General features: G+C 44.5%; 1 protein-coding gene across 3 annotated transcripts in view; it reads right to left on the bottom strand.

Annotated features, from left to right (window-relative positions):
- Positions 1-25943, bottom strand: part of LOC144822711 (ras-related protein Rab-5B-like) — a 306529-nt gene that overhangs the window by 94205 nt on the left and 186381 nt on the right. For all 3 annotated transcript variants that reach the window (XM_078680519.1, XM_078680518.1, XM_078680520.1), the window contains one exon: positions 25411-25562. In XM_078680519.1, the coding sequence (XP_078536645.1) occupies positions 25411-25562 (152 nt within the window). The remainder of the gene's footprint in view (positions 1-25410; positions 25563-25943) is intronic.

Below are 25943 nucleotides of genomic sequence, written 5' to 3'. Positions count from 1 at the left end.
TAAACCTATAAAGGAATGTTATGATTGAAATAACAAGCAAGAAAAAGAAATAAATGCAACTTTATTCATGAACAATATTTGAATGAACTTTATTGACTACATTGAGGAAACAGTGCTAACGGAGTGCGATTGTGTTGTGAATCTTGTGGTCAAGAAACACGCATCTATAATGGCTGCCATTTCTTCTCATTTAGCTTTATAACTGTGGGCCACAGAAACTAAGAGGCTACCACTCAGTCTGTTGCACTCTTTTACACCCAAGTACCTATGACAAAATGGTGATAGTAGCTTTCCAATTGCCATGGACTATCAAACCCTGAGACTTGTACAGGTCAGATAATAGTGTTCTTACCAAGAGGCTCATGTAGTTCTTGGTCCTCTGACAGACGCTTCAATCCTGAAATATGCCTTGGCAGAAGCATTACGAGTGATCCCCTAACAATCACAAAAGGTGATGTGACACTGAAGCAAAGAAGCCATTAAACAAGACCAGTTTTCATCACTTAATGTTTGAAGCCCATGTACATTAAGTGAACATAGCACACTGTATGGAATCCCGTACCTAACTGCACTTTAGGATTATCCGAGAGCATGGTTGCACTACCCTCTGGCCCACAGAGGATCTTTGGTACTGAGAAGCAAATTAACGTCAGGTGGGCATCAGTGGCAGTTAACTTTACAATAGAGAACAATTTGTTTATTAGCAAGCTAGACATCCTTTATCAGTACATGCACTTGTAAAATAACTGGCAAATAATCGATCTACTTCAATTAATAAGTAGGACACTTGCAGGCTAGATCTTTGTAGTTCCTGAGAGAAAGAAACAAGCAGATGCTATACATTTTTCAGTGTTGCTATCTTTTGACATGTTATAAGACAAATTATCCTGTTAACGCAGACATTACAATATGTTGCAGCGATTTAAAATGACAGGAAACTTTCTGGTGTTAGAAATGTGATGATATCCCTAGTCATTCACCAATTATGGTGCATCTTGCTTAGAGTCTTTGTGAACTAAAGGGAAGAGGTGTGGCGCAGCAGCCAGGGCGACTGACAACGTAACACGGGCCTCACGGTTCGATCCCAGGCACCGGCGGCAGGTCAGCCCAGCACCATGTGACTGGACAATAACTCGCTTAATCTTCCCGACGGCCCCCTAGCGCCTTGACGCATTCGGATAATTGTTCACGCTTTACAAATACTGGTTTACATTTTTTACAACTAGATTTGTGCGGTCAAATAAAACCAAGTTCACTCTTGGGCCAAATAGGTGACATCAAACAGACTGTAGATGGATCGACTCTAATGCTGACTAGCAGACCAACATTGGGAGCACAATTTCTCTGTACTAGAAGATTATCCACACGATATTCCCAGCTGGCACTTGTTTAAAATGCTGTAGCTTTCAGATCAAGAATCAGGTGGGAGTGTTCAAGTAATTATTTCTATCAGAATGATGATAGAAGTATCCTATTCGATTGCTAAATACCACATGCACCGAGGTGTCTGGATACTTGCATTTATTCTTGAAAAATTGTGGCCTAGGTTAAATCATGGATACCGGGAGGCAAATCACACACCTTAGAGAAGAAAGGAGGAGTAGCTTTAGTAGCCTGGTTTGTGCTATTCCTCAACTGAACACAGGTGATAGGAAGAGCGACAGGTGATAGGAAGAGCGACAGCTGCCTATTACCCCTTGCTCAATAGGAAAACACAGCCAAGGGTGTTAAGTCAGAAGAAAGGTCAGTTACATAGATTCGGATGAAGACAACTTCCAAGGGAATTGTTGCACCCTTAGTAAAAATGAACAGGTGTCAGAACTTTCTGCACATTTATTTCTTTCAACTTTTTTTTTGAAGTTCGCTACCTGTACTACTTAAGTTCCTCCTTACACACAGATATAAAAATGCATCTAATGTTTGAACATTGCCTCGATTCAACTGAGATGAGCTGTAGAATAGCAAACAAGAGGCAATGCCTCCCTGTCACTGGATAGCTGTGCCACGTAAATACTAATAATTGATTTAGACTCTGTTGTAATTTTCTCCATATTGCAAGCACTGATTGCATAATACCTGGCAGAGATATGAACTTATTATCAGAGTACACCAACATTGAAAAGATATGTATTTTATGTATTTGGAGGGGGTGGGGGAGAGGGTGGAGGGGCACTGTCAGATTTAATACCACTGAGATGTTCTATTAGATGGTTAAATCTAGCATCTATTGCTGCTATTGACCCGGCAAGTGCTTGTAAGCTAATCACCTGGGCCTCAAAGGTATTCGATTTCTAGTTAAGAATCTTAGAAGTTGCATCCGAAGTGTGGCAAATACTTATCAATTAAATTAGGCTGGTGGTGTATTCGCAGAGTGATCATGAGTGAGAGAAAAAGGGGGCCGTCGTATAGAACAAGATGTTGCCCGTACACAAGCAACATTAAAAAAATGGTGAAATAAGATCTGACATCTCTTCCAAGTTCACAAAGTAAAAACGCCCGCCACCACTGTCGTGTCAGCCTCCTGAAAGGGATGGTTGAATCAGAGCAGAGGAGTCACCTTTTGTTCAAAATTTCAAGCGCTTCCAGCGAAAACGCTAAATCTTAAAATGTAATTCAGATTTTTATCCACACTTGAATCAACATGAATGATTGGAGATTTGCATACAAGATCTAATTCTGGCACGGGAAGTAAGCCCGTGTTATCTAAAAACTACTGTGAGCAACAACACCAAGATTTTAACCTGGGAGACAAGAGGAAGCACATGCTCATCAGTTAACGAATATACTGACTCATCTTAGATCTTGAAATAATTGGGAATTACAACTTGCTCTTACTTTTTAGCTTAAGAAGTAAAAATGTAATTGTTAGACAAACAACTTAGTTCCTTCTCTTTTTATGTTGACACGCTTGCTTACAGATCTTGTTGAACGGATTTTATAAATGGAATGAGAGTAGCAGTTGTTGTTGAGATGAATTCATTGATTATCCCATCTTCTATACCCTGACCCTTTGACCAAGACTCTGCACTTATTTGTACATCTTTGCGCAACTTCTTATGTCCTGTTTCAGCCGCCAACAGTGTATCTAAGGGTTGAGGCAACTGGTGAGGCAATTTAGTGTCTAGTTACAAAGGTCGGACCCAGGTCACTAGATTTGGAACTTGCAGTCTCCAGCTATCACTCCTTAGCAGCACATTAAGTTCAGGTGGAATAAAGTAAAGTGCTTGTGCAGTGCAGCAGTCTGTGCAAAATACATGGTCGTCTACTAACTGCTTGAAAATAAGCCATTAAGTTGTGTCCCAGAGTATATTTTAAGTTTTCTTGGACTTGGTGCTGCAAAAGAAAAACAAGTTGTAAGGAGGAACAGATTTCTTGCCACATTGGTTGCAACTATTAAAACTACTTATGCTACAAACAATATACTCTTTTAAAATTGATGGTATACCACTACAAATGTCAACCCCAGGTCTTCTTTGCTACAACTTAATGGGATTTCTTAGTTAGAAGATATGGTCTATTATTTCCAATGGCAACACCAGGCTCCACATTTGAATGCACGTTGTGTATTAACTTTGAAGAAAATTGCTCCTTTGAAGGAAAAAAATTGGTCTGGGGAAAAAACGCTTACTAAAAGATCAGGCCAAAGGACATAGAAAAGATAAAGGAGCACACAGTAAAGTGGGAGAACAGTGTGGAACAGGAAGAGAGAATTTCAAACTGGAATTGCGAGCGAGCAGTCTGCACAGAACGTTGTAGCACATTAAGGACTTGTCCAGATCTCCTTGAATACCTAAAAAGTAGGACATGTTCCCTGAAGTCAAAGGAAGTGAATTTCAACCACCTTTCCCTGGGAAGGAAGATAGAGGAAACTAGTTTAGGAAAAAATATTTTCAACAGAGAAAATCAGGACTGATTATAGATACAATTATGAGCCAAAAATAAAGAAAAAGAAGACAAAGAAAGGGAAGGTCATCTCTGGTGCATGCCATGTTACAGAGGCCCTGCATGTATCAAAGATCAGGAAGAGCATCAGACATTACAGAGAAACCACACTCAAATAATAGTGCCCCAATTTGCTTAGTATGAGGCAGTCAAATCATGGTACCCTCGTCCAGCAACACAGCAAGTGCAAGGCCGGCCAAGGTGAGACCTAATCACAAAGCCCTCCAATAGCAGCTACATTCAAAACCCTTACTTTCAAAGTATGAGCATGGGAATGGGTAGTCTTCTAGACAGCAAACTAAGCACTAAGATGTAAATCAAATAGTAAAGGTATCTGCGATATGTTTGTGATGTAGAGTTTAGAAATAAGCTGGGATTGTATATTAAAGCCAAATCTGGACGAACAGGGCAAGTCGGGTTATCAAATTATGGATTCCTTTAATGCTCCAACATATAAATATTTCCCATTACCTTCTTTTAAAGAGCCCTTGAGGTACTAATCCTTAAGGTTTTGGTTCTAATACTTAGGGGGCAATATACAATTTAGAAGCAATATGGGCATCAGGTATAGATCCCTATCCATATAGTATGCTCTGTGGCATCAGTCACTCCTAGCGCATGGGCGAGGTTGGATCTGTAGTGGCAATCTGGGTAGTATATAGCATTTTTTTTATAAATGCTAGATTAGCCCAGTATTTTGGTAAACGGAATACTAGCATACAAATGTGACCTTAGAACTGAACATTAAGACTTAGGAAAAGTATGTGTTTAACGTCTGTAGTTACGTAATCAAATCTTTCTTTGACAGTTATCAGACTTTTTACTATCACTTCCAAGAGTACAGTATTCAGAAGTCTGTTTTACTTTTATTTCTATACCACTGGTGTAGTTAAACAGTATTAATACAAAGATGGCACTGTTTCAGAGACATGAGAGCCAGTAACAAAACAATTACATAGAATTTGATGAAAATATGTCCATTTAAAAAAATTTGGCTTAAAAGATTGAGCGATCACCAGTATAGATTTTTCATTAGAAATGAATCATCGTGGCAGTCTCTAGGCAAGACCTAAAACTGTGAGAATTGAATTTAGGAAGTTTTAAAATCAGAAAATTGCTTCATTATTTGAAATAAATTATAAGTAATACTCTGGGTTTGCAGACCCATCTGTGCATAATTTTTCTCTGTTGAAAACCCTGAAATGCGTACACGTTAGATCTACTATATATTTATTTCCGTGAAAGCTCAAATTTCTTTAACATGGATGTTATATCAATGTTTATAAAGAAAAATGTCTTCCACTTACAATACATACAATTAACTTTCATTTCCTCCTTTATACCAACATTCACTATAAATATCCTAAAAGCTTACAGATGGGACTAGTTAGGGAATAAAGAGCTCAGTTCATAGCTGGCTTGCCATGGCCACAAAGCCATGTTCCCTACGCATTGTCCCAACTACTTCTCCACAATGTTCACATGATACAAGCCAGCCAGACAACTGCGCTCATCCTCTTCCAAACGGGTGGGTGAGCCCAAATTCTACCAGGCCAGAGTTGGCAGACGCGTATTTTCATTTATTACCCCGCAAGGCTGGAACAAACGCCTGTCTGTGTTTCGTGCTGAGCCCGATATTTTTAGATTCTGGAAGTCTTTAAAAACTCTTTTTGTTTCAATCATTTTACAACTTATCCAGTTTCAATTTAGATGATTTGCCATGCAGGGCCAGGACACAAACGGGTAACAGTGCGTAGAACAGAATAGAATAGAATTCGAATAGAATAGACAAAACCCTGAAAAAAAGCTACTTTGGTCGTTTCAACAGACATGCCTGGACATATTTTCGGCCCATTATTTTCATTAGTGGTTCATAGCAGGCCTGTCTTAAGCTCTAGCGTTAGCCTTTTAAATCTTACAGCTTTGACATTTTTTTTGTCCTATTTCCTTTTGAATGCATTTACCGTTGCTGCTGTTACCTCCAACCACATCCGTGGCTCAATAGGTGACTGCACAAAAATAAATCAGTTTGTGCAACAGTTAACCAAGCAACATACAGTCTAACAGAGAAATTTGTTAAATTATGGTAACTCAAAACTTGACTTTCAAAATGGAATCTTTGCAAGTATGCCTAAGTGAAGGCACACTAGTACGGATGGTCCCGACTGAGTTGCCAACGTTTTTTCGACATTTTTTAAGGGAAGTGTACCGATTGTTTGTTAGCAATCCATACGTTTCAGCAGTGAGTATGCCATTTATAAGGCCAATTGAAGCACCATGATACAACTGGACTTAAAATGGGCAGGGCTCGAAGCCACAAATCTCAGAAGAGTAGGCCAAAGCTATGCATACATATTTAACAGATGATTATACAAGGCAACTAAACAATCTTGCGGGTATTTAATGTTATGGGGAACAGTAGCACATCTTTCCCAATTCTTTTCCATAGAAATCTAGAATTAGGGCCCACTAAACGCACAAAACCATTCACTGCTCCACTCACCATTCCTACACACTCCTTTTTACCCTCCTACACCACCCCTATGGTAGAGCTATTCATAAGATTATAAACTGTGCAAACATCTGACAAATACACAAGGCACAATGTCTTAGCAAGAGCAAATTTTAGTCACACGGACTACATACACAAATTCTCACATAAAAGCACACCAGGCATGTCAGAAGCTTTAAGCAGTTACCACTATTTAGCTGTAAAGGAAAATAATGCAACAAATGCCTGACATCCTAAGCACAGATTGTGATTTTGTGTATCACGCTATTTCATTGTTCATTAGCATAATGTTCATTCACATCCACTTAAACTAAAAGAAGGCATTTTCAGCCAAGAGTTCTTTACAACCAGTCCAGAAGTGGAAAGGAGCCCCAATACCAGTCCTCGGACTTCTTTTCGGGTTAGGGGAGAGAGGGCAATGCAGACAAGTTTGCAATAAGCCCATTAGACGGCTTGGACTACTTCCACCTGCCCACGTTTCCACTAGTGGTATTGACGTGGGCCGGTGAGGAATTAGAGGAGCAATGGGTACCTGATGCTGGGTATTTGCTATTTGCTGCGCCCAGCAGCCAAGCACATATAGTAACTTACTGCGAGCAGGTCAGCTGTGTGTTCTTGCTGGCGCCTGCAGTGCTACTTTGAGCCAGATCATATTAGAAGCATGACCGAAACAAAGTGGTTATTCTGGCTGTTATTTCTAGACCTTCTAAGGTAACTGGCTCACAAAGAGCAGCTAACTTCCAAAATTTCCCGTCTCACTAACGTTTCACCCCATTAAGTTCTAACCCATTTTACAATACAAGTATTCTACCAACACGCGGGACACGAGACTAAGACAGAAGACATCTTCCGCTTTCATACACACTCCCCCCGCACACACAAAACTCTTTGAAGACACTTTTTCACTGACCTCAATAGGCAAAGCCCACAAAGGGCTACAGGTTTGATAACTTTCTCTTTGCACGTTTCCAAATATTTAGTCAACTCTTCTGTCACCCCTAAGGTACACTGCTCATCTTTAGCAAAGAATCATAAGGTACTCTATACTCCACTAGGAAGACTTCAGAAAAGGCAGAGCCAAAATACTCTTTGTGAATAGCCCTGCAGATGAGGACAGCTATTGTAATGCACAACCTCCGGCATCAATTCCCCACAGCCTTGATGACAAAACCTCATCGGAAAGAGTGCAAAACCTGACTGACAGATCTGAAAACAAGCATTTGCAATGCAATGGTCTCGGCATCATTAAAGGTAGAGCTATTGTCATTGCTCATGACATTTTTTTTCTTTAAATCAAAAATAAATGGGCATTGTCATTAACATTGCCAATACACAGCACTCTGCACTCAACAGCACACAATGCTCTGCACACTTGCTCTGCACTCACTGCTCTGCACACTCACTACTCTGCACACTCACCACTCTGCACACTCACCACTCTGCACACTCACCACTCTGCACACTCACCACTCTGCACACTCACCACTCTGCACACTCACCACTCTGCACACTCACCACTCTGCACACTCACCACTCTGCACACTCACCACTCTGCACACTCACCACTCTGCACACTCACCACTCTGCACACTCACCACTCTGCACACTCACCACTCTGCACACTCACCACTCTGCACACTCACCACTCTGCACACTCACCACTCTGCACACTCACCACTCTGCACACTCACCACTCTGCACACTCACCACTCTGCACTCACCACTCTGCCCTCACCACTCTGCACTCACCACTCTGCACTCACCACTCTGCACTCACCACTCTGCACTCACCACTCTGCACTCACCACTCTGCACTCACCACTCTGCACTCACCACTCTGCACTCACCACTCTGCACTCACCACTCTGCACTCACCACTCTGCACTCACCACTCTCCGGGGAAGACGGGCGTGTATTCGTAATTTGATGTCTCTGGAAGGTTGGCAACCTGACAGTAGTGTTTCATGTTCTCTCTCTCAGAAGGATTAAGCTGTGGTTTTCCCTGGTGGTGAATAGAAGTGTGACTAGTAAGTAGTTGTGCACGTTCACGACCTCACACCCACGTCACTCTCAGCCTTTAGCCAGGATAGTCCGTGTTGTGAATTACACATTCCTTTTAATTATTACGTAATTGTAACATTTATTGTCGGAATGAAAGATAATTTGCTGTCATGTGACAGATCAATATAATTGTCCACGCAAATCAGCGGTTATTGGCGTGTGTTTTGTGCGGCTGAAATGTCTTTATCTTTCTAATTTTGGGGCAGACGGGGCCCGCAGTTGTGAGAACAGTCGCAGATGACACGTGGCATTCACTGCGACACCATTCTTGTAGCTCGAAATACCAATAAGCTGAAATTAGCTGTGGATGCGATCGATACATCTGTGCTGATCAGCAGACAGACCCGGGCACCCATGACCTTGAAGTGCGCGTGACCCGTGCTGGGTGCAGTAGAACCCAAAAAGGTGTATACATATATCGGGGGCGGGGCTTCCCTTGGTGCAGCAGGTGTAGTGGCACCGGGACCCAGAAGCCTATGGGAGTGGGTGGCACGTCGTTCCTTGCACTAAGGCTTATGCCACATTGTCAACGCTACTGCCTTGTATTCTGAATGTTGCCCTTTATCAGACTGGCGGTGGTATGATTGGGGGAGGGGCTGGGGGGCGGGGGGAGGGTGTTATTAAAGATGAATTCTGGAACTAATCCGTATAATATCGACCACCCATCCCCGAACTGGTAAACCATTCACTGCAGCCAAGTCAACCCTGCGTCCCGAGCACACCCGCTTCGACTGGCCTTTTTCTTTAGTCGCTGTGTGTGATCTTGGGCAGGTGTTGTCAGCACTGATCTGCTGAATGAGCTTCCGCTGCTCGATGCGCGTTGTCACAGCCCGGCCGGATTTACAGCCCAGCTCTGTCTTCCCCTTAAAGTAGGCCAACAGCGGACACAGCCGGGCCTCGCCCCGTGTCCTGCGCTCAGCATGAGGCGGAATATGGATTTTCTTTCTTGTTTAAACCGGAAGCGGCGCCGTTCCGCAGGCGAGCGTGAGATTGACCTTTGAGAGAGTCTGGCACGTCTCCTCCGATGCCAAACACGGCGTGTGCTGTGCCCAGGAACAGCAGTGAAGGGTTCAAAGCGAGCTCGAGCCTGCCACCCTCCCCCCCCTCATCCCCGTACCCCACCTCCGTTGTAATGCATCCCTTTATTAAATGTATAGTTAAATGCGTTTATACTGTCTACGCAAAGAAAGCACGTTTGCGTTCCAAGCGGATTTTGACTGTTCCTTTCTGCTCTGCTCATCCTAGGCCGTGAACACACAAACACTTCAGTGTAAACACCGGCCTCATTGTTGACACCTCCTCCTGCTGGGTCAGAAGGTAAATAAGGTCGGCACTTTCACACTCACCCCTTGCATGCAACCATTGTAACTCCACAGACCACACTTTGTCCCCAGCAGTCTCTTAGTATCGCGGCCGCCCCGGAAGTCAGGCACGGTCGCCTGTGACGGGGGCGAGGCCACGTTCAGACCGGAAGAGGAGGCAGGCGGAGTCGTTGCGTCTCGCGGCCCGGGGCTCCTGTGAGCGGTGTAGAGCCCCTGGGCCGCGCCAGCAGGAGTTTGGGCGCCGCGTGCTGAGGTAAGGTAAGTTCCAAAAGGCTGGAGCGGGATTGGTGCACTTGTGTGTGTGTGTGTATGCTCGTGTGTGTGTGTGTATGTATGTGTGCGACGGTGACGGCGGGGGGCGGGGGGGGGCCTGGGTGCACTTGTGTATGTGCGCGCGTGTGTGTATGTGTCAGGGGTGGTGTCTGTATGTATGTATGTGCGTGCGTGCATGGGCGCTTGTGTGTGTGTGTATGCGCATGCGTGTGTGGTGCTTGCGCTTCCCAGGAGACAGCGCCTGGCCACAGCGCGCGTTCCAGTTACAAATCGCCTCGAAGGATGCGCGCGGCCGGGACTGTCTCCTGGGAAGCACGCTCGGTGACATAAGATCTCGGCGGAGACGCGCTTCCGCGCGTCTTTAGCCGAGACCTAAAAATAAGCCGCTACAAGCCAACTTAATCCAAGACCAAGCGAAACTCACCTGCCAGCCTCACTTGAGCTTATTCAGTGCTGTGCATCTGTCTACAGCCAGAATGAGCCAGTTCTATAATAGGGTGCGAATGTTAAAGAAAGGAAGGTAAACCAGCAAATATTCTTCCTAAAACCAGTTAGGTAGTCTGACTATTTTTCTCCTTTCTGTTTGGATTGTTTTTGCAGCCGCCACACTATCCACATCATTGCGATTTATTTATTTGAACTCACACTGTGATTAATGAATGCTGTTAGCTATGTTCAAAGCAGTTTAATCCATCACCGTTCTTTAGCCCACTCTGCCACCCCAGTTCAGACATGGCCATATGCAAATCAGTCTGAACCTGTGCCTCATGGGAACAGTCCAGCCCGAACTGCAAAAGCCATGCCTTCCGCGGACTGGAAACAAGCTTCCTAGGACCGGGTTCTGGCATTTCAGCCGTCTTCAGCCAGGCTTGCTTGAATCCAGTGGCAAAGTGAGCAAGGGGCTCACGTCTGAGCATACCATGCCACTTATGGCGAACAAAGCGGTACAAAAGGGACTGGTGATGGACGGAGTATCTAAACCAATCAAACACTCACACCCAGTCAACAGATCTGGGTTTAATCCATCACCGTTCTTTAGCCCACTCTGCCACCCCAGTTCAGACATGGCCATATGCAAATCAGTCTGACCCTGTGCCTCATGGGAACAGTCCAGCCCGAACTGCCAAGCCATGCCTTCCCTGGACCGGAAACAAGCTTCCTAGGACCGGGTTCTGGCATTTCAGCCGTCTTCAGCCAGGCTTGCTTGAATCCAGTGGCAAAGTGAGCAAGGGACTCACGTCTGAGCATACCCTGCCAACTTATGGCGAACAAAGCTATGTTCAAAGCATAATCTAACAAGGATTCCTTGCTAGCGAGCAGAGCAATCTCTTGTGATTTTTATAATCTTAATACCTCACAAGTTGGTCCAAAGTTAGGGGTTCGGCAAATGGATCAAATTCGCACTTTGACACAAACCCTCTCAATGTAGGCATCCGCACAATCTAATGCCATATGAGAATTCCACAAACCCACAAGACTACAACACACGGGATATGTGACTAATACATATCACAAAGGTAATGGGGGATAAAAGAGTTTGAGTACAGCAAGGCTAGAGGCTGGAGTTGTGGATAGTTCAAGTTTAGAGATTACATTTATCAGGTGCAGAGGCACTCTAACCTGGGGTTTCCCAAGCTAGCACCACTCATGGCCGTACTCCACATCATTCTTTCTAGTCCATGCCTCCCATATCACCCATGTATCATCCCTAGGTCCATATTCCTAACCAAATCTACAAACGTGTAACTTCCAAACACAACAGAGAGACAGACAGCAGAAGTTTTTACCAGTCCATGCAGGGAAGAGACAGGATTCCACTTGGTTCACAGGAGAAAAACAAGCAGCAGTAACACAGGAGGAATAAGGTGCACAAAAGTTACATGGTGCTCAAGAAAGGGACACCATGACAGACTGTCCATGAACTGCACATATTTCCCCTTTACCCACCTCATGTGTTTGTGACAGTTTGAAGAGCTGTCCCTGCTCAACCCAAGTCCTCACAGCCCCGAAGGCCCACTCCCGATTTTCCGTTTTTACTGATTTTTACATAACATACAGACAGAAAACTATTTATTTTCTTCTCTGTATTTATTTTTAAATACAGAAAAATATGGAAAACGAGGGCTTCTTTGGATGATTTTTCCTACTGTCAATCAGGTGTGCCAGGTCAGTAGGTGTACAGATTGAGAGGTAGTGGAGATGAAAAATGACAATAGATTTCCTGATTATGCTTAATTAAGTGCAGATCTACAGTTATTTATGCTGTTCTGCAATGCAAGTGTTGTCAGATAATGCTTTTGCACTGTATACTGCTGAAACCTTTTGGACATTCAAATGTGAGTATACACTTATCAATCAAATATATGTGGAAAAATACACATTGCCGCTTCATTTATACAGAAAAAACTAAATAAAAATGGATAAATACAGAAAAAATTAGCAAAAAATAAATATGGATAAATACAGACGGAAATGTCAAAAAAATAAATACCATAAAACCGGGAGCCCTAAATATGACACAACAACCATATGGTCTGGTACTCCCAGAGACCCCTATATGCCTCTTGTACCTGCAGCCCTTGTACGGATAGGGTCACCCTCCCTTCTTCAAGGCAATCAATGAGACCACACCAACTTTACTTTTTGGATTAGGGGGTGTAACCGCCCCGGCCGTATTTTATTACAAAATTAACAAACATTATTTATTCATATTATGTTCAATTATGCAGAAAGTCCGGACACATTGTTAGACAGATGATGTAACATGGCTAACCTTAAACTCTAATACACACGACACTCCTACCGTTAATCTAACAATGCATATATTCACTTTCTGCGTGTCCCCTCTAGAGCCTACTGCAAGGTCAATGACTGGCAGCCTCTAGACCCCAGCAAACTACAAATTACTCCGCCGGAGTAGGCTTGCGCAGGGGGTACAGCTTATCGGTCGGATATTCTCCCCCGGCCCCCCCTACGCCCTGTGCCTTACACTCCATAAACGGGGGCTGCAAAAATCTGCATACTTGCGCCTTGATGCGCATGCGTGTGCGAGGGTGGCCACAGGCCTAATGGGAAGAGTGTCTCTCTCTCGGCCCCCGCACCCTGACAGCTTACCTACCGCTGTCACTGCCCCTGAAGTTACATGGTTCTGACTGCTGAGGACCGAAGACTATGCTTACCAATCATGACTTTACCGTCTGACCAGAGACACACAAATGAATACGACATTATTGCCTGAAAACAAATTTCATGTACTGAGATTTTAATAAATGTTACACATTTCAATTACCTAATTCTGGATTAAACTTCCTGTACTGACGCAAATAGAAATAGTGACACTTTCATAACAAATTCACCAAATCATCATATTTCCATTCAATCTTCTCTCCCGAGATACCTGCAATGAATGTTTAAGAAAACAACCCAAATACATTATTGAGAACATATTTCAAACGCCTGCCTTAGGGGCTGGTGGGTGGGAAAAATTAAATTACGGGCCGCTGGTGGCCCGGGTGCTGTGCCTGCGGGGAGCAAAAGAACAAGAGACAGTTCTGCTCCCCGCACCCCCTTTTAAAAGGGTGGCACAGGCCAGGCAGGTCTAAACTGGTCCTGCCTCAAAATTGGGCGCCCTCGCCCCCCCCGTCCGCCCCCTATGGGACCGGGAGGTGGGAATGCGCCCACCACCACCACCTTGTCCCCGGGGACCGGTGCATCCGCCATAATGGCGGCGCGCGCTATTCTAGCACTCGGCCTCGCCCAGAATCTAAGCTGTTCTGAAAACGCTGTTGTAAAGCACATCGTTCCAGAGTTATTCCTCCATGTCTGCCTGAAATATTAATCCTGAATATGAATTCTAGGTACAAGCTTGTTAAAGTGCTAAAATAAATCCACTTTCACATTCAGGCCCGTTGGAAGCAAATCCAGAAACTTAGCTAACAGATTTTAGAGTGGGCCCACAAGGCAACCCTGGAAACTGTCTCTATCTGTGCAATTTGCTTCCATTACATCGGCCCACATAAGCCAACCAGTGAGAAGCCCAGCGTAGCAGCAACTGAGGCTGATTTATGTCTCAACAAGTCAGCTAGTGACACAGCGTCTTTCAGAATGATTGAGAATCTGTAAAAATATGGTAAATGACTACTGTAAAAGGGGGGAGCGTGAGAAAATGTCAGATTTATCTGATCAAATGTAATCCTATTACTGTTTCTGTAATGTTTTTGACTCATTTGAAGGAAAACCAAACAGATGAGTGCAATAAACAAGCATTTGCAATGCAATAGGTCTCGCATTAATGATAGTTTGAGGTATTGCCGTTGTAAATAATCATGCAACGCCAACAGCTCATACTTTCAGTAATGCAAGACCTAGTGCATTGCAAATGCTTGGTTAGTGAGCCAGGAACCAGCATTGTATGTCTCAGTGCAGTATTGCAAGTTGCTCCTAGCGGTCCCTAGTGAGCAAGGCACAAGCATTGTATGTCTTGGTGTTATGTTAAAGGTGATTTATAGAGCGCACATTCACCAGACGGTTTCTTGGTGCCAAGAAAGGACCACAAACTGCTCCTAGGAGGTTCCTAGTGAGCATGGCACCAGCCCTGCATGGCTTGATGCAGTGCAGCAAGCTGCTCCTAGAGGTCCCTAATGAGAAAGGCACCAGCACTGCAATTCTCGGTGCAGTACCACAAGCTGTTCCTAGAGGTCCCTAGTGAGCAAGGCACCAGCATTGCATGTCTGGGTGCAGTACCACAAGCTGTTCCTAGAGGTCCCTAGTGAGCAAGGCACCAGCATTGCATGTCTGGGTGCAGTACCACAAGCTGCTCCTAGAGGTCCCTAGTGAGCAAGGCACCAGCATTGCATGTCTGGGTGCAGTACCACAAGCTGTTCCTAGAGGTCCCTAGTGAGCAAGGCACCAGCACTGCACGTCTCGGTAAAGTACAGCAAACTGTTCCTAGAGGTCCCTCGTGAGAAATTTATAGACTGTCTCATATAAATGTGAGATGTTCTAGTAAGCAAAGTAACCACTGCCAGCCTAGCTTAGGACCAAGTGTCTGTCCTGCCTGAAGCCTTTTAAGAAAATAGTGCCTTGAGGCTGTAATTTAAACCTAGGGAGTAACAACACATTTAACAGGAGGGGTCCTCATGGGAGGTTACAAGAAGAGACAAGGCAATACTAAGGAGGGACTACTAATCCTATTGACCAATGAAAAGCCACCATTTACAAAGGACAAGGGCCCATTAAAAAGATGGGCAGAAAGTAGGCGGAGCCTTATGCACATATCCTGAATACAGCAAGTCTCGAAGAGACAGCGCAAGCGCTGCCAAGGCAAGAGCTAACAAGATAGGCAAGACAAAAAAATCTAATTGCGATCCATTTAACAAAACAGATGGAGGTCATAAAGAGTACTGGGATTGCTTGAGAAAAAAAAGACAAGCCGGACCTGTGGTCAATGATAACATTGCAGCAGTTGCGGAGAGAGGTAGACCCACACCTTAGAACATCAATACATGTCTGCCAACCAGTGCAATAAACATATGGGTGAGGGAACTTTCAGGAATTACTCCTGAAGCTTTATATTCCATTCACCTACAGATTCTGAAACCACAAGATAAGAGTCCTGAGGCAGGCATTCATTAGCATTGAAAGCTGGAGCACCACGTAAGTTGTTAAGTCAAATATATTTCTTGCAGATGCACTCACATATATTCCTCCTGAACAAGCATTTGTGGAGACCCAGGTCCCCTCAATACTAATTGGACCACAAAGTCTTATTTCCTCACATTTAGCTGGACGATAATTATCTTTGCATTCCTGACTTGCAATCATGACTCTAGACAAGGCAGGTTATGTCTGCATTATTAGAAGTGCCATGGAATATAAAGCATTTATAATAAACAGGATAACTGTAAGTAGTGTGGCACACTAACCTGTCCACCAAACAACGTGCAAAGTTTCCAAAGCTTCTGGACCAAACAAGGTCACCACCTTATTCAGTGTGGTGCATCTAGGCCAGCCGATCAAGCATAAAGTTAAAGAGCATATCATTTGGAGAACTTATTACTTGTTCTTTGAAACATGGGACGCTTTTGCTTTGGTGAAAGTCTAGCCTCTGGGCAAACCTCTACATAGAAAACATCTCCAAGGTCAGAAGATCTGTTCATGTCTCAATGAAAAAAACAAGTTACTTACCTGTACACTGTGGTTCTCCAGTATTGATATCTTTTATAGATCCACATGCTTGAATCTTCCCCGTCGTCATGGTGGGTGTCCCACGGTAACAGTAAAATAGAAGTATCAAGGTTTAAAACGTAATTCCCCTTGAAGTTTAATAACATTTAGTAACCAGTTAACCTCATTGAAGAACATCCAAACTCCAGGCAATCACATGACAGACCCAGAGTATCCATCCCCTGGAGGACCACCATACCTCAGATTTCGAGCACAAGGGCAGTTAGTAAAATGATATAGGTATGGAAGTTGAACCTGGTAGGGGAGGACGGAGGGCCACATGTGAATCTATAAAAGATATCAATACTGGAGAACCACAGTGTACAAGTAAGTAACTTGTGTTTTCTCCAGTATTGTATCTTTTATAGATTCACATGCTTGAATCAGAATTACAAGCAGTTTATAGGAGCTAAAGGAGGTGGGAAGAACAGGTGAACCATCTCACCATGCGACCCTAAAACCATAACAGGAATCGCAAGCAGATAATGCAGTGCCTACATACATAAACATATAAATATATATCTAAATTCAAAGAGAAAAAACTAAAAACTGCACCAAAGGAAAACATTATAAACCTCAATGAGACAAGGCCTACCATATGCGAACAGACGTCGAAAGGCCACTTGGCCAACAGCAATATCCGTCTTCCGCCAAGCATCCAGGCAGTAGTGCCTTGTGAAGGTATGAACGTTTGTCCATGTCCCTGCCCTGCAGATGTCAGGTAAAAACACTCTGGCAAACAGGGCCGAGGATGCCGCCTTCTTCCTGGTGAAGTGGGCGGTAACTTTAGACGTTAGCGGGCGTCCCCCTCTCTCATGACAGGAAATTATAGTAGAGGAAACCTAGCATGCAATAGATACTATAGTCAAGGCATGACCCTTCCTAGGGCCAGAGAAGGCGATGAGCAGCTGGGTAGATTTATGGAAGGGTCTTGTCTTTTGTACATAAAATTTCAAGCAATGCTTTAAGTCCAAAGAATGAAGAGCTCTCTCTGCCAATGTAGACGGATATGAAAAAAAGAAGGTAGGACCACTGGTTTAGTTTAGTTTAGTTTAAAGGAGTTTGTAGAGCGCTTGGTAACACCTCCCGGTGTGTCCCCGCGCTATGGAGCGAGAGTGCAACAACAAAGAACAGAAACCAATCACACAGCAAAGAGGCAGGTTTTCAACTTCTTCCTAAACATCATTTCATTACTCTCCAACCTGGTATCTAGAGGCAGGAGGTTCCATTGCTTGGCAGCTAAGGTGCGGAAAGATCTGCCTCCCATTTTGGCTTTTTTGGGGCATGTAGTTTTAAGCAGACCCATTCCTTTGGATCTAAGAGATCTGTTAGGTTCATATACAGACGCCAAATCAGACATATATGCCGGTGCTCTGTGATGAATTATTTTATGGCACCAAAGCATAGCTTTAAAAACAATCCTCTTACTGATCGGTAGCCAGTGGAGGGCTGCTAGAGAGGGGCGTGAAGGAGCTCGGCGGGGAAGCCTTAGCACCAGGCGAGCTGCCGAGTTTTGTAAAACCTGTAGCTTTTTTATGTTTTTCACTGATGTCCCCATGTTCACTGATGGTTCATTTAGATGGAACGTGGTAGGCACTTTGGGGACGAAGGAAGGATTAGTGCAGAGTACCATCCTGTCGTGTTGAAACTGCAGGTAAGGCCCTGTTGCAGCAAAGGCCTGATTTTCGCTAATGCATCTAGCAGACTTGATGGCTAAGAGAAAAGCCACCTTCCATGAGAGATATTTCAAATCACACTTGTGAATTGGCTTGAACGGTAACTGCATGAGATGCGACAAGACAGTTCAGTTGCCAGAGAATCGTAGGAGGTCGAACTGGTGGGTAAGCTCTAAAAAAGGCCCTTCATTAACTACTTCACAGAGACAACTGGTTCAAATGCCTACTATATCTAGAAATCGCCGCTAAGTGTACTTTAATTGATGAGTTGGAAAGACCAGCCTTGGCCAGAGACAAGAGATACAGTAAAACGTCTTCTGGAGAGGACGAGAGAAGATGACAAAAGTGCTTGGCACACCAGGAACAGTATCTCTTACATGTAGCCGAGTGGCACTTGACTGGAAGGAGCTTGGGCTTTGCTAAGTATTGATCGGCACTCCTCGGAGAGAATTAAGTCCCCAAACTCCGTGTGGTGAGGAGCCAAGCCGAGAAATGAAGCGTGTGAATCTGCGGATGAACCACTTGGCCTTGGTCCATGGACAGCAGACGTTCCGTTGGTTGAAGACAGATTGGCGAAGACTCTGATAGGTGAAACATCTCTGTGTACCAGAACTGCTTTGCCCACACCGGGGCAATAAGAATAATGAGTCAGGGTTCCAGTTTGATTTTCTGTAGAACTTTCAGAATGAGCGGGAATGGAGGAAACGCGTAAGGAACAATTTAAATAGTTTCCCAGAGAGCATGGCTAAGGAAATCTGCTGGCGTAAAATTCACATTTTTCGTTGCATGACGTAGTGAATAGATCTAGGGTTGGCATTCCCCAGCACTGAAACACCCTTCTTAGCTGATCGGCATCCATCTCCCATTCGTGACAATGTTTGGTGTTCCGGCTGAGAGAATCAGCCTATTCGTTCTGCACTCCTGGAACATGCTGGACTTGCATAGATATGTTGTGGTTTATCAGCCATTTCCATCCTTCCATGGAATCGTCTGTTGTCATTACCATCACCGGTTTTGCTGGGAGGAAGGACAGGCCTTGAGAGACGTTGCTTCCGATTGCCCACCAGGACATCGCTTTGGTGATCCCCGGCGTGATTGAGACGATGTCGTCGAAGGAGCCTCGAGTTTGAATCCATTGAGAATTGAGCTGCTCCTGGAGAGGTCAATCGGCAGTGTGGTATTAACGGGATGCAGGATGATATCTTCCCCAACATAGACTTGTAAGACCTTACAGAAACCGACCTTCTTGAGGAGAAGAACTGAGCCATCCCTTGAAGACGTGAGATTCTTTCCTCTGTGGGAAAGGCTATTGAGCGGTTTTTATCCAATATCGCTCCCAGAAACACCAGGACCGGGAGGGAAAGACTCCAGCCAATCACATGATAGACCCAGGACTTTTCTCTGTTGAGATTGAGACCCAGAGAGTGAAAAAGTCGAAGACAAGCTCTCATAGAATCTTTGGCGCCTAAAAAGGATGGGGCTTTGACCAACCAGTCGTCCAGGTAGGGAAAAACCTGGTGTCCGGAACGCCGGAGAGAGGCTGCCACTGGTGCCAGACACTTGGTGAAAACCCTGGACGCGGATTTTAGCCCAAAAAGGCAGCACCCTGAAATGGTAATGGCACCCAGCCATCTCAAACCTGAGAAAACGATGATGCTTTAGATGTATGGGAATATGAAAGTACGCATCCAGAAGATCCAGGGAGGTCATGTAATTCCCTGTGTCCAAGAGAAGAAGAATCTCTTGAAGCGACAGCATCCTGAAAGGCTAACTTTTGATGAACTTTTTCAACAGGAGGTCCATAATTGGCCTCCATTTTCCTGTTTTTTTTCTGTATCAGAAAGAAGTGAGAGTAGAAGTCTAGGTTGTGCTGACTGCAAGGGACCTCTCAGATTGCTTGCTTGTCGCGAAGGATGCATTTCTCTTTTGAGAAGTGCCAAATGATGGTGAGCAGTCTTCCGGGGAGGGAAATTTGGGGTTCGTTGAAGAAATTCCAGGGTGTGACCATGGTTGAAGATGTCTAACACCCATTTGTCGGAAGAAATGGCATTCCATTGAGCAGAGAATTTGGAGCAAGTTTGAGCCAATTAGAGTGGGACTGGGGTGACAGGAGCCTGAAAATATTCATTATCTTCTGCCTGCATCGTGAGACTTTCTCTAGATGCGGGTCGTCTGTGAGATGGTGCTCTCGTAAAAAGCTGGTGTGGAAGTCTAGCGAAAGGACTGCGCTAACACTGTAGCTGGAAGCCCTGCTTATAGTAGGGTTGAAAGCGCTGCTGGAGTTGCGGCTGAGACAGAAATTGGCCTCTTCCTTTTCCTCGAAAAGAAGAAAACTTCTTGTGTTGTAGATTGGCCAAGGATGGATTTAGCTGTGTTAGTGTCTGATTTATTAGACCGGAGTGCCTCATCCACTTGCTTACCGATAAGGTATTAACCGTCGAACGGCATGTCTAGCACCTTAGCCTGGACTTCTGGGCAGAATGTCGTTGCCTTCAGTCGCCCTGTCTTTGGAACACAGCAGCACCCACCATTTGCCTAAAGGCGGTAGAAGACATGTCCAGCGCCATATCGATGATTTCTTATGAGGCTGTCTGTCCCTCAGAGTATATACCTTGTCTCTTTCTTCTTATCTTCGGGTAGATATTCCAGGATGGGAGCTCCATCCGCCTGTGTGGCCCGACCGCAGTGTGTGGATGGGGGCCAGTGGCCACAGCGGATGGGCGGGACAGGTTACACGACCAGGAGAGGATTTTAATTACAGCGCTCACCCCCTACATATGACGAAGCCGCTAACGCCCTCCTGGGAGAGCCAAGATAGGCATCAGCTTTTTGTCGAGCATGAAAGCTGGGTGGAGACCTGGGGATTTGTTTTAACAACCCTCCAGCTAATGACACATGTGGACTGTGGTGCCCAGTACAGGAGCGTGGGAGCATTAGACCAGGGATCATGTGTGTGCAGCAGTGGTGAAATGAGGTGCAAATACTGAAGATGCTCCTCCTTTTGACTGTTTGGCTCCTTTTCCCCCTCTTGTTCTTCCTCCGTTGGGTCGGCTCCCTGGTTTTCTTTGGACTTGGCCCTCGTAACTTTTGGACTGGAACTCGAGTGCGCACCGCCATTTTGGGACCCCCTCCTATCGTCGCTCTTGCCCTGGGTGCATCTTGCCATGTTGAGATGGTTTCCATCGAAGCCTACGACCCGGGTCCGCCATTTTGTTGATTCTTGTCCTTTTGTTTGGTCCCTTGGATTCCATCCTGCTGACCTTCAGACATTTCTCTTCGCTGGACTGCCTTATCTCTTTCTCCCCCTCAGGTCCCCCTCTCTCCTCTCACCAATCTCAGCCTCCAACTCTTCTCCCCCACATACCGCTCTCTACCCCTTTTAATTTAATTTTTAATTGTTTTTATTTTTTATTTCTCTTTTCACTGTGTAAATATGTGATATATACTTGTCCAAGACGAATCACTGGTAAAATGGAATCCTGAGAAAATCTACTATTTGTATATATATGTATATAGAGATCATTCTAACCACTAGTATATGTAGTAGACATTTGTACTCACTACCATTCCTATGTGATTCTTAGAGTTTATCCATTTGTATCTCTTCCTTGAGTGACTTTACAACGTGTACATTTGCAATTGTTTCTATTTGTATCTCTTCCTTGAGTGACTTTACAACTTGTACATTTGCAAAAAAAAATCCTGTTTGTATCTTTTATGTAACTCATGTAATCCTAATTTCTTATGTATTGCAACTGGTTCTTTTGTAAAGCGCTCTGACACCTTTGGGTAATGTTCGCGCTATAGAAAATCGCATTAAATAAATAAATAAATAAATGTTTGACCACATCTGCCTGTCATGCCTCCCGAGGTTAGCCTGTTGGCCGTTGCTGCCAGCACGGAAAATCTCTTTCCTTTATTATCTAACCATCGCCCTTCCTTGTCCGGCGGGGCACTACATGGCGATGCCGGATTCTTAGATCTTCCTTGGGCGGCTTGCTTTATCACAGAATCAGGCTCAAGATGGCCAATGAGGCATGCAGGAGAGTCCTCAGGCGCCCTGTATTTTTTGTCCAATTTCAGGATAACTGCAGGCACAGAAGCTGGAGTCTTCATCAGCTGAAGGCCGTCCTGCCACAGGATGTCAACAATAGGAATTGCTCTAATGGAGCGTGCATGGTGGCCATGAAATCGTATAAGAAGCATTCCGTTTGCTTGACAGGCATGTGGAGGTCAAACGTTTTGACGCCCGGTTTAAAAGGTCATGAAAGCCACCGATATTCACCAGAGGTGAATCAGCCACTGGCAGGGTGGGGGAAGGCGGTGTGTGTGCGCCACATAATCAATCCATTTGTCGTGGACATCCAGATCCAATTGCAGCTCCCCCTCTCCCAGCTGCTGGTCACCACTGTCCACCGTTTGAACAGAAATCTGAAAGGGCAGTAAGGATTTCTGCTTCAGTGGTGCAGGCTGCCAGAGAAGAGAGCAGAATCATCCTGTACAGGAGCTGGCTTTTGAGCAACATTAGCCTCAGGGAAACGCTTGTGGTAATCACTGAGCATCAGACGCAAGTCCATGACTAGAGACATCGGGACATTACTGGAGGATTCCTGATGACGATCCTCCTCTTCCTGCTCATAAGGATAATGCTCCTGAAAAGTGTCCAAGCACTGCATGCGGGCGTCCTCTGTCCGAGAAGGAATAATCCCCTTCCAAGTATGCAGAAGGGTAATCCAGTGGCTCTTCATCCTCAGATACCTAGCATTTGACCCTAATCTGCAAAGGGCTATACGCGGGACTATAAGGACCCTAATCCTCTAATTCCTGGAAGCCCAGGAGGCAGTGGAGAGATTTTGGAGAAATCCTGCATTAAGGATAGAATGGTCTTTGGAACGGGCATGTCAATCTTCTTCGTCGACGGCACCGTAGGCAGTAACGTCGACGGTACGAGTGACTGTGTCGACGGTGTAGAGATGGTAGTCGACGGGGCGGAGGCGCTCCTCGGCGACGCAGCGCCCTGCTGAACCGTCGACGGCCAAGCTCTCGTCGACGTAGAACTCCTCACAGTTGTCGCCGACATCACCACCTTAATCTTCGTTGAAGCTACAGTTGTCGTCGTAGAGTTGCCGAAGAAACAGTCGACGGCGTACCAGATCTAGCAATCGTAGACAGAGAATGCTTTGTCAACGAGGCATGAGGTGCAGATGGAGGTGCAGAGCCAGATCTTTCCTTGGCATGAGATGAGCCAGACTGCTCTTTTTTATCCATTTTTTCACATATGACTCCTTACTCAGAGACTTTGATTTCTTTTGATCTCTCTGGAAAGAAGGAGAGTCTTCTTCCTTCCTTTTCTTAGTGGAGGTAGGAGGCCTCTCCTCACTCTCGGAGTTAGAATCTTTAACAGATTTTCTCCTTTGAAGCCAGAGGAGCAGTCTTCCCTCACGATCCTCGAGGGTTTTTTAAGAGAAAGTCCGGGGGTGCTTATAGGCTCTGAGCTTATGATCCGGATATAAGCAGTATAAGCACTACTTATGTGGATCTTCAGAGAAAAGCCTGGACTTTCCACAAGTCTTGCAGGGCCGACAGAGCCCTTTTTTAGACTCACACGTCCTGCAGCAAAGACAGAAAAAATTACACTCACTTTCCAACAGTACCTCTGCTGAAGAGATGGTTGAAGAAAAAGGAACTGCTAGCTGAAAGTTGAAAAGGTCAAAGTAGAAACACTGACTGAGCAGAGCTCAGGGAGACTTCCTAATACACAGTGCTGTAGGAAATCGGAGGTATGGTTGCCCTGCAGGGGATGGATACTCTGGGTCTGTCATGTGATTGACTGGAGTTTGGATGTTCTTCATTAGGTTAATTGGTTACTAAATGCTTTTGAATTTCAAGGGCAATTAAGTTTTAAACATTGATATTGTTACCTTGGGACTCCCACTATGACGGCGGGGAAGATTCAAGCATGTGAATCTATGAAAGATACAATACTGGAGAAGCTGTGAACAGAAATGTTCAGTTTAGTACGCTCTGTGGAAAGCAAAATAAGACTGTATATTTAGTTATAACTTCTGACCAATTAATTAGGAAGGATGATATTGTCTACACAACTAGAGAGTCAACAGAAGGCACACAACCTAAATATATATCGCTGAATAATGATCTCTTACAGTTCATGGGTTGTTCAAATAAAAATAGGAGAGGTGATTCATAAGAGGTTACTACATCAGAAATTTCCGATATTTAAACACATTTCATTTGCAAGGTAAGAAAAAAATGCATTTTTGGTATTGCTCCAACCTTAGAGACTCCGGATCATATTTAAGTGGATGTCTTTCCAGGTGCATGCAGTCTGTGTGTGAAATATAAAATAATATGCAACCTTCTTCATAGAATACTGTGCAACTTTCTTCAAAATTGAAAAATAATCTCTTATTTCTGACCGAATCGAGGTCATGCAAGCTTACTTACACAAACACAAGTAGCTTAGCATATAAATTTCTGTTATACAAATACATTTTATGTTATGTTGATTTGTATAGCATGCTAATCACTCAAGAGGGTATCCAAGGTGTGTATGTGTGAGGCCTCAAGGTCCTTACATGAAGAGCCAGTACTTCAGCTTCTTGCGGAACTCAATAAGTGAGGAGGAGGCTCTGATGCATTGAGGTAGGTTGTTACATGTCTTGGGTGTGATATAGGAGACTGAGCGACCTTCAGTTTTGCTTTTGCAGATGAGGGGTGGGTGTGCAAGTAAGAGTGAGGCAGAACATAGGTAGGGAGTGTAGCAGCTGTTCAGGTATTCTGGTCCTGTGCTGTGTAGCACTTTTTGTATGTGTGTGTGAGAAGTTTGAGTTGGCTGTGCATGTGAATAAGGAGCCAGCGAAGCTTCCTGAGGAGCAGTGCAGCGTGAGAGGTCGAGTATGAGTCTTGCAGCTTCCTTCTGGTTGGTCTGGAGTTTGTGTAGGTGTTGTTTGGAGATTCGGGCATAGAGAGTGTTGCCATAGTCCAGCCTGCTGGTGATGAGTGCTTGTGTGACAGTTTATCTGGTGTTCTAAGGCAACCATTTGAAGATCTTTTGTGGCATGGATAGGACGGGAAAGCATGAGGTGTACACTGCGTTCACTTGAGCAGTCATGTTGAGCTTTCAATTTATATATATCAACTTTCACAAGTACCTGGGCATACCTCAGGTGAAAAGAGTGAAAAACACTGGAACAAGGTCATATTTCAGATATGAAGAGTTGTATAACAATGAATTATTACCGATACATTACTACCCCCTGAAACTAATCTGAAATATCCAGAAAGAGAATTCATTTGAGCACACACATGAAAGGCTGAATGCGATGGTAATCAGCACCATGGTCACTGGAATTTATCACAGTCGCTGGTATATAATTACCGGTTTTGTGATGTCAAACACGACTATTGCAGCCTGGGCACCCCGGTAGTACATTGGTGCTAGACTGTGGTACCGTTCTTGACCCGCAGTGTCCCAAATTTCAAACTTTACTGTTGTGTCATCCAAGCACACCGACTGGGCGAGGAATGCCGCTATGAGAGAGAAAGAAAAGGCAGGAGATCAGACATAGTGTCAGGATGCATTTATCAACTAGAAATGAGAGAATGAGACCCATTTAACTAATAATTTGAATCCCTTTCCATTTTCAGTCATTTCTCGCCTTGTAGATTCAGAAATATAGAGGAATCTGGATAGTTAGATGTGATTTCTTAATGCATAATCCTTCATTTCAAGGCACTTTGAGAAAAACTGTGCAAACCCCTCTTTCTGCACCAACCCTAAAGTCCCTGAACATCATGGTTCGAATTCCTGAACCAGCCTAATCCATACTCACAGTAACAGTAAAACAAATACATAAAAAGTTACTTTTCAGAAATAGATGGCACAGGAAGCTTACTCCATGGCCCCATGGT

This window comes from Lissotriton helveticus, chromosome 3_1 (assembly GCF_964261635.1).
Source record: "Lissotriton helveticus chromosome 3_1, aLisHel1.1, whole genome shotgun sequence".
Classification (NCBI taxonomy): Eukaryota; Metazoa; Chordata; class Amphibia; order Caudata; family Salamandridae; genus Lissotriton; species Lissotriton helveticus.
This window is presented reverse-complemented; position numbering and strand designations above follow the sequence as displayed.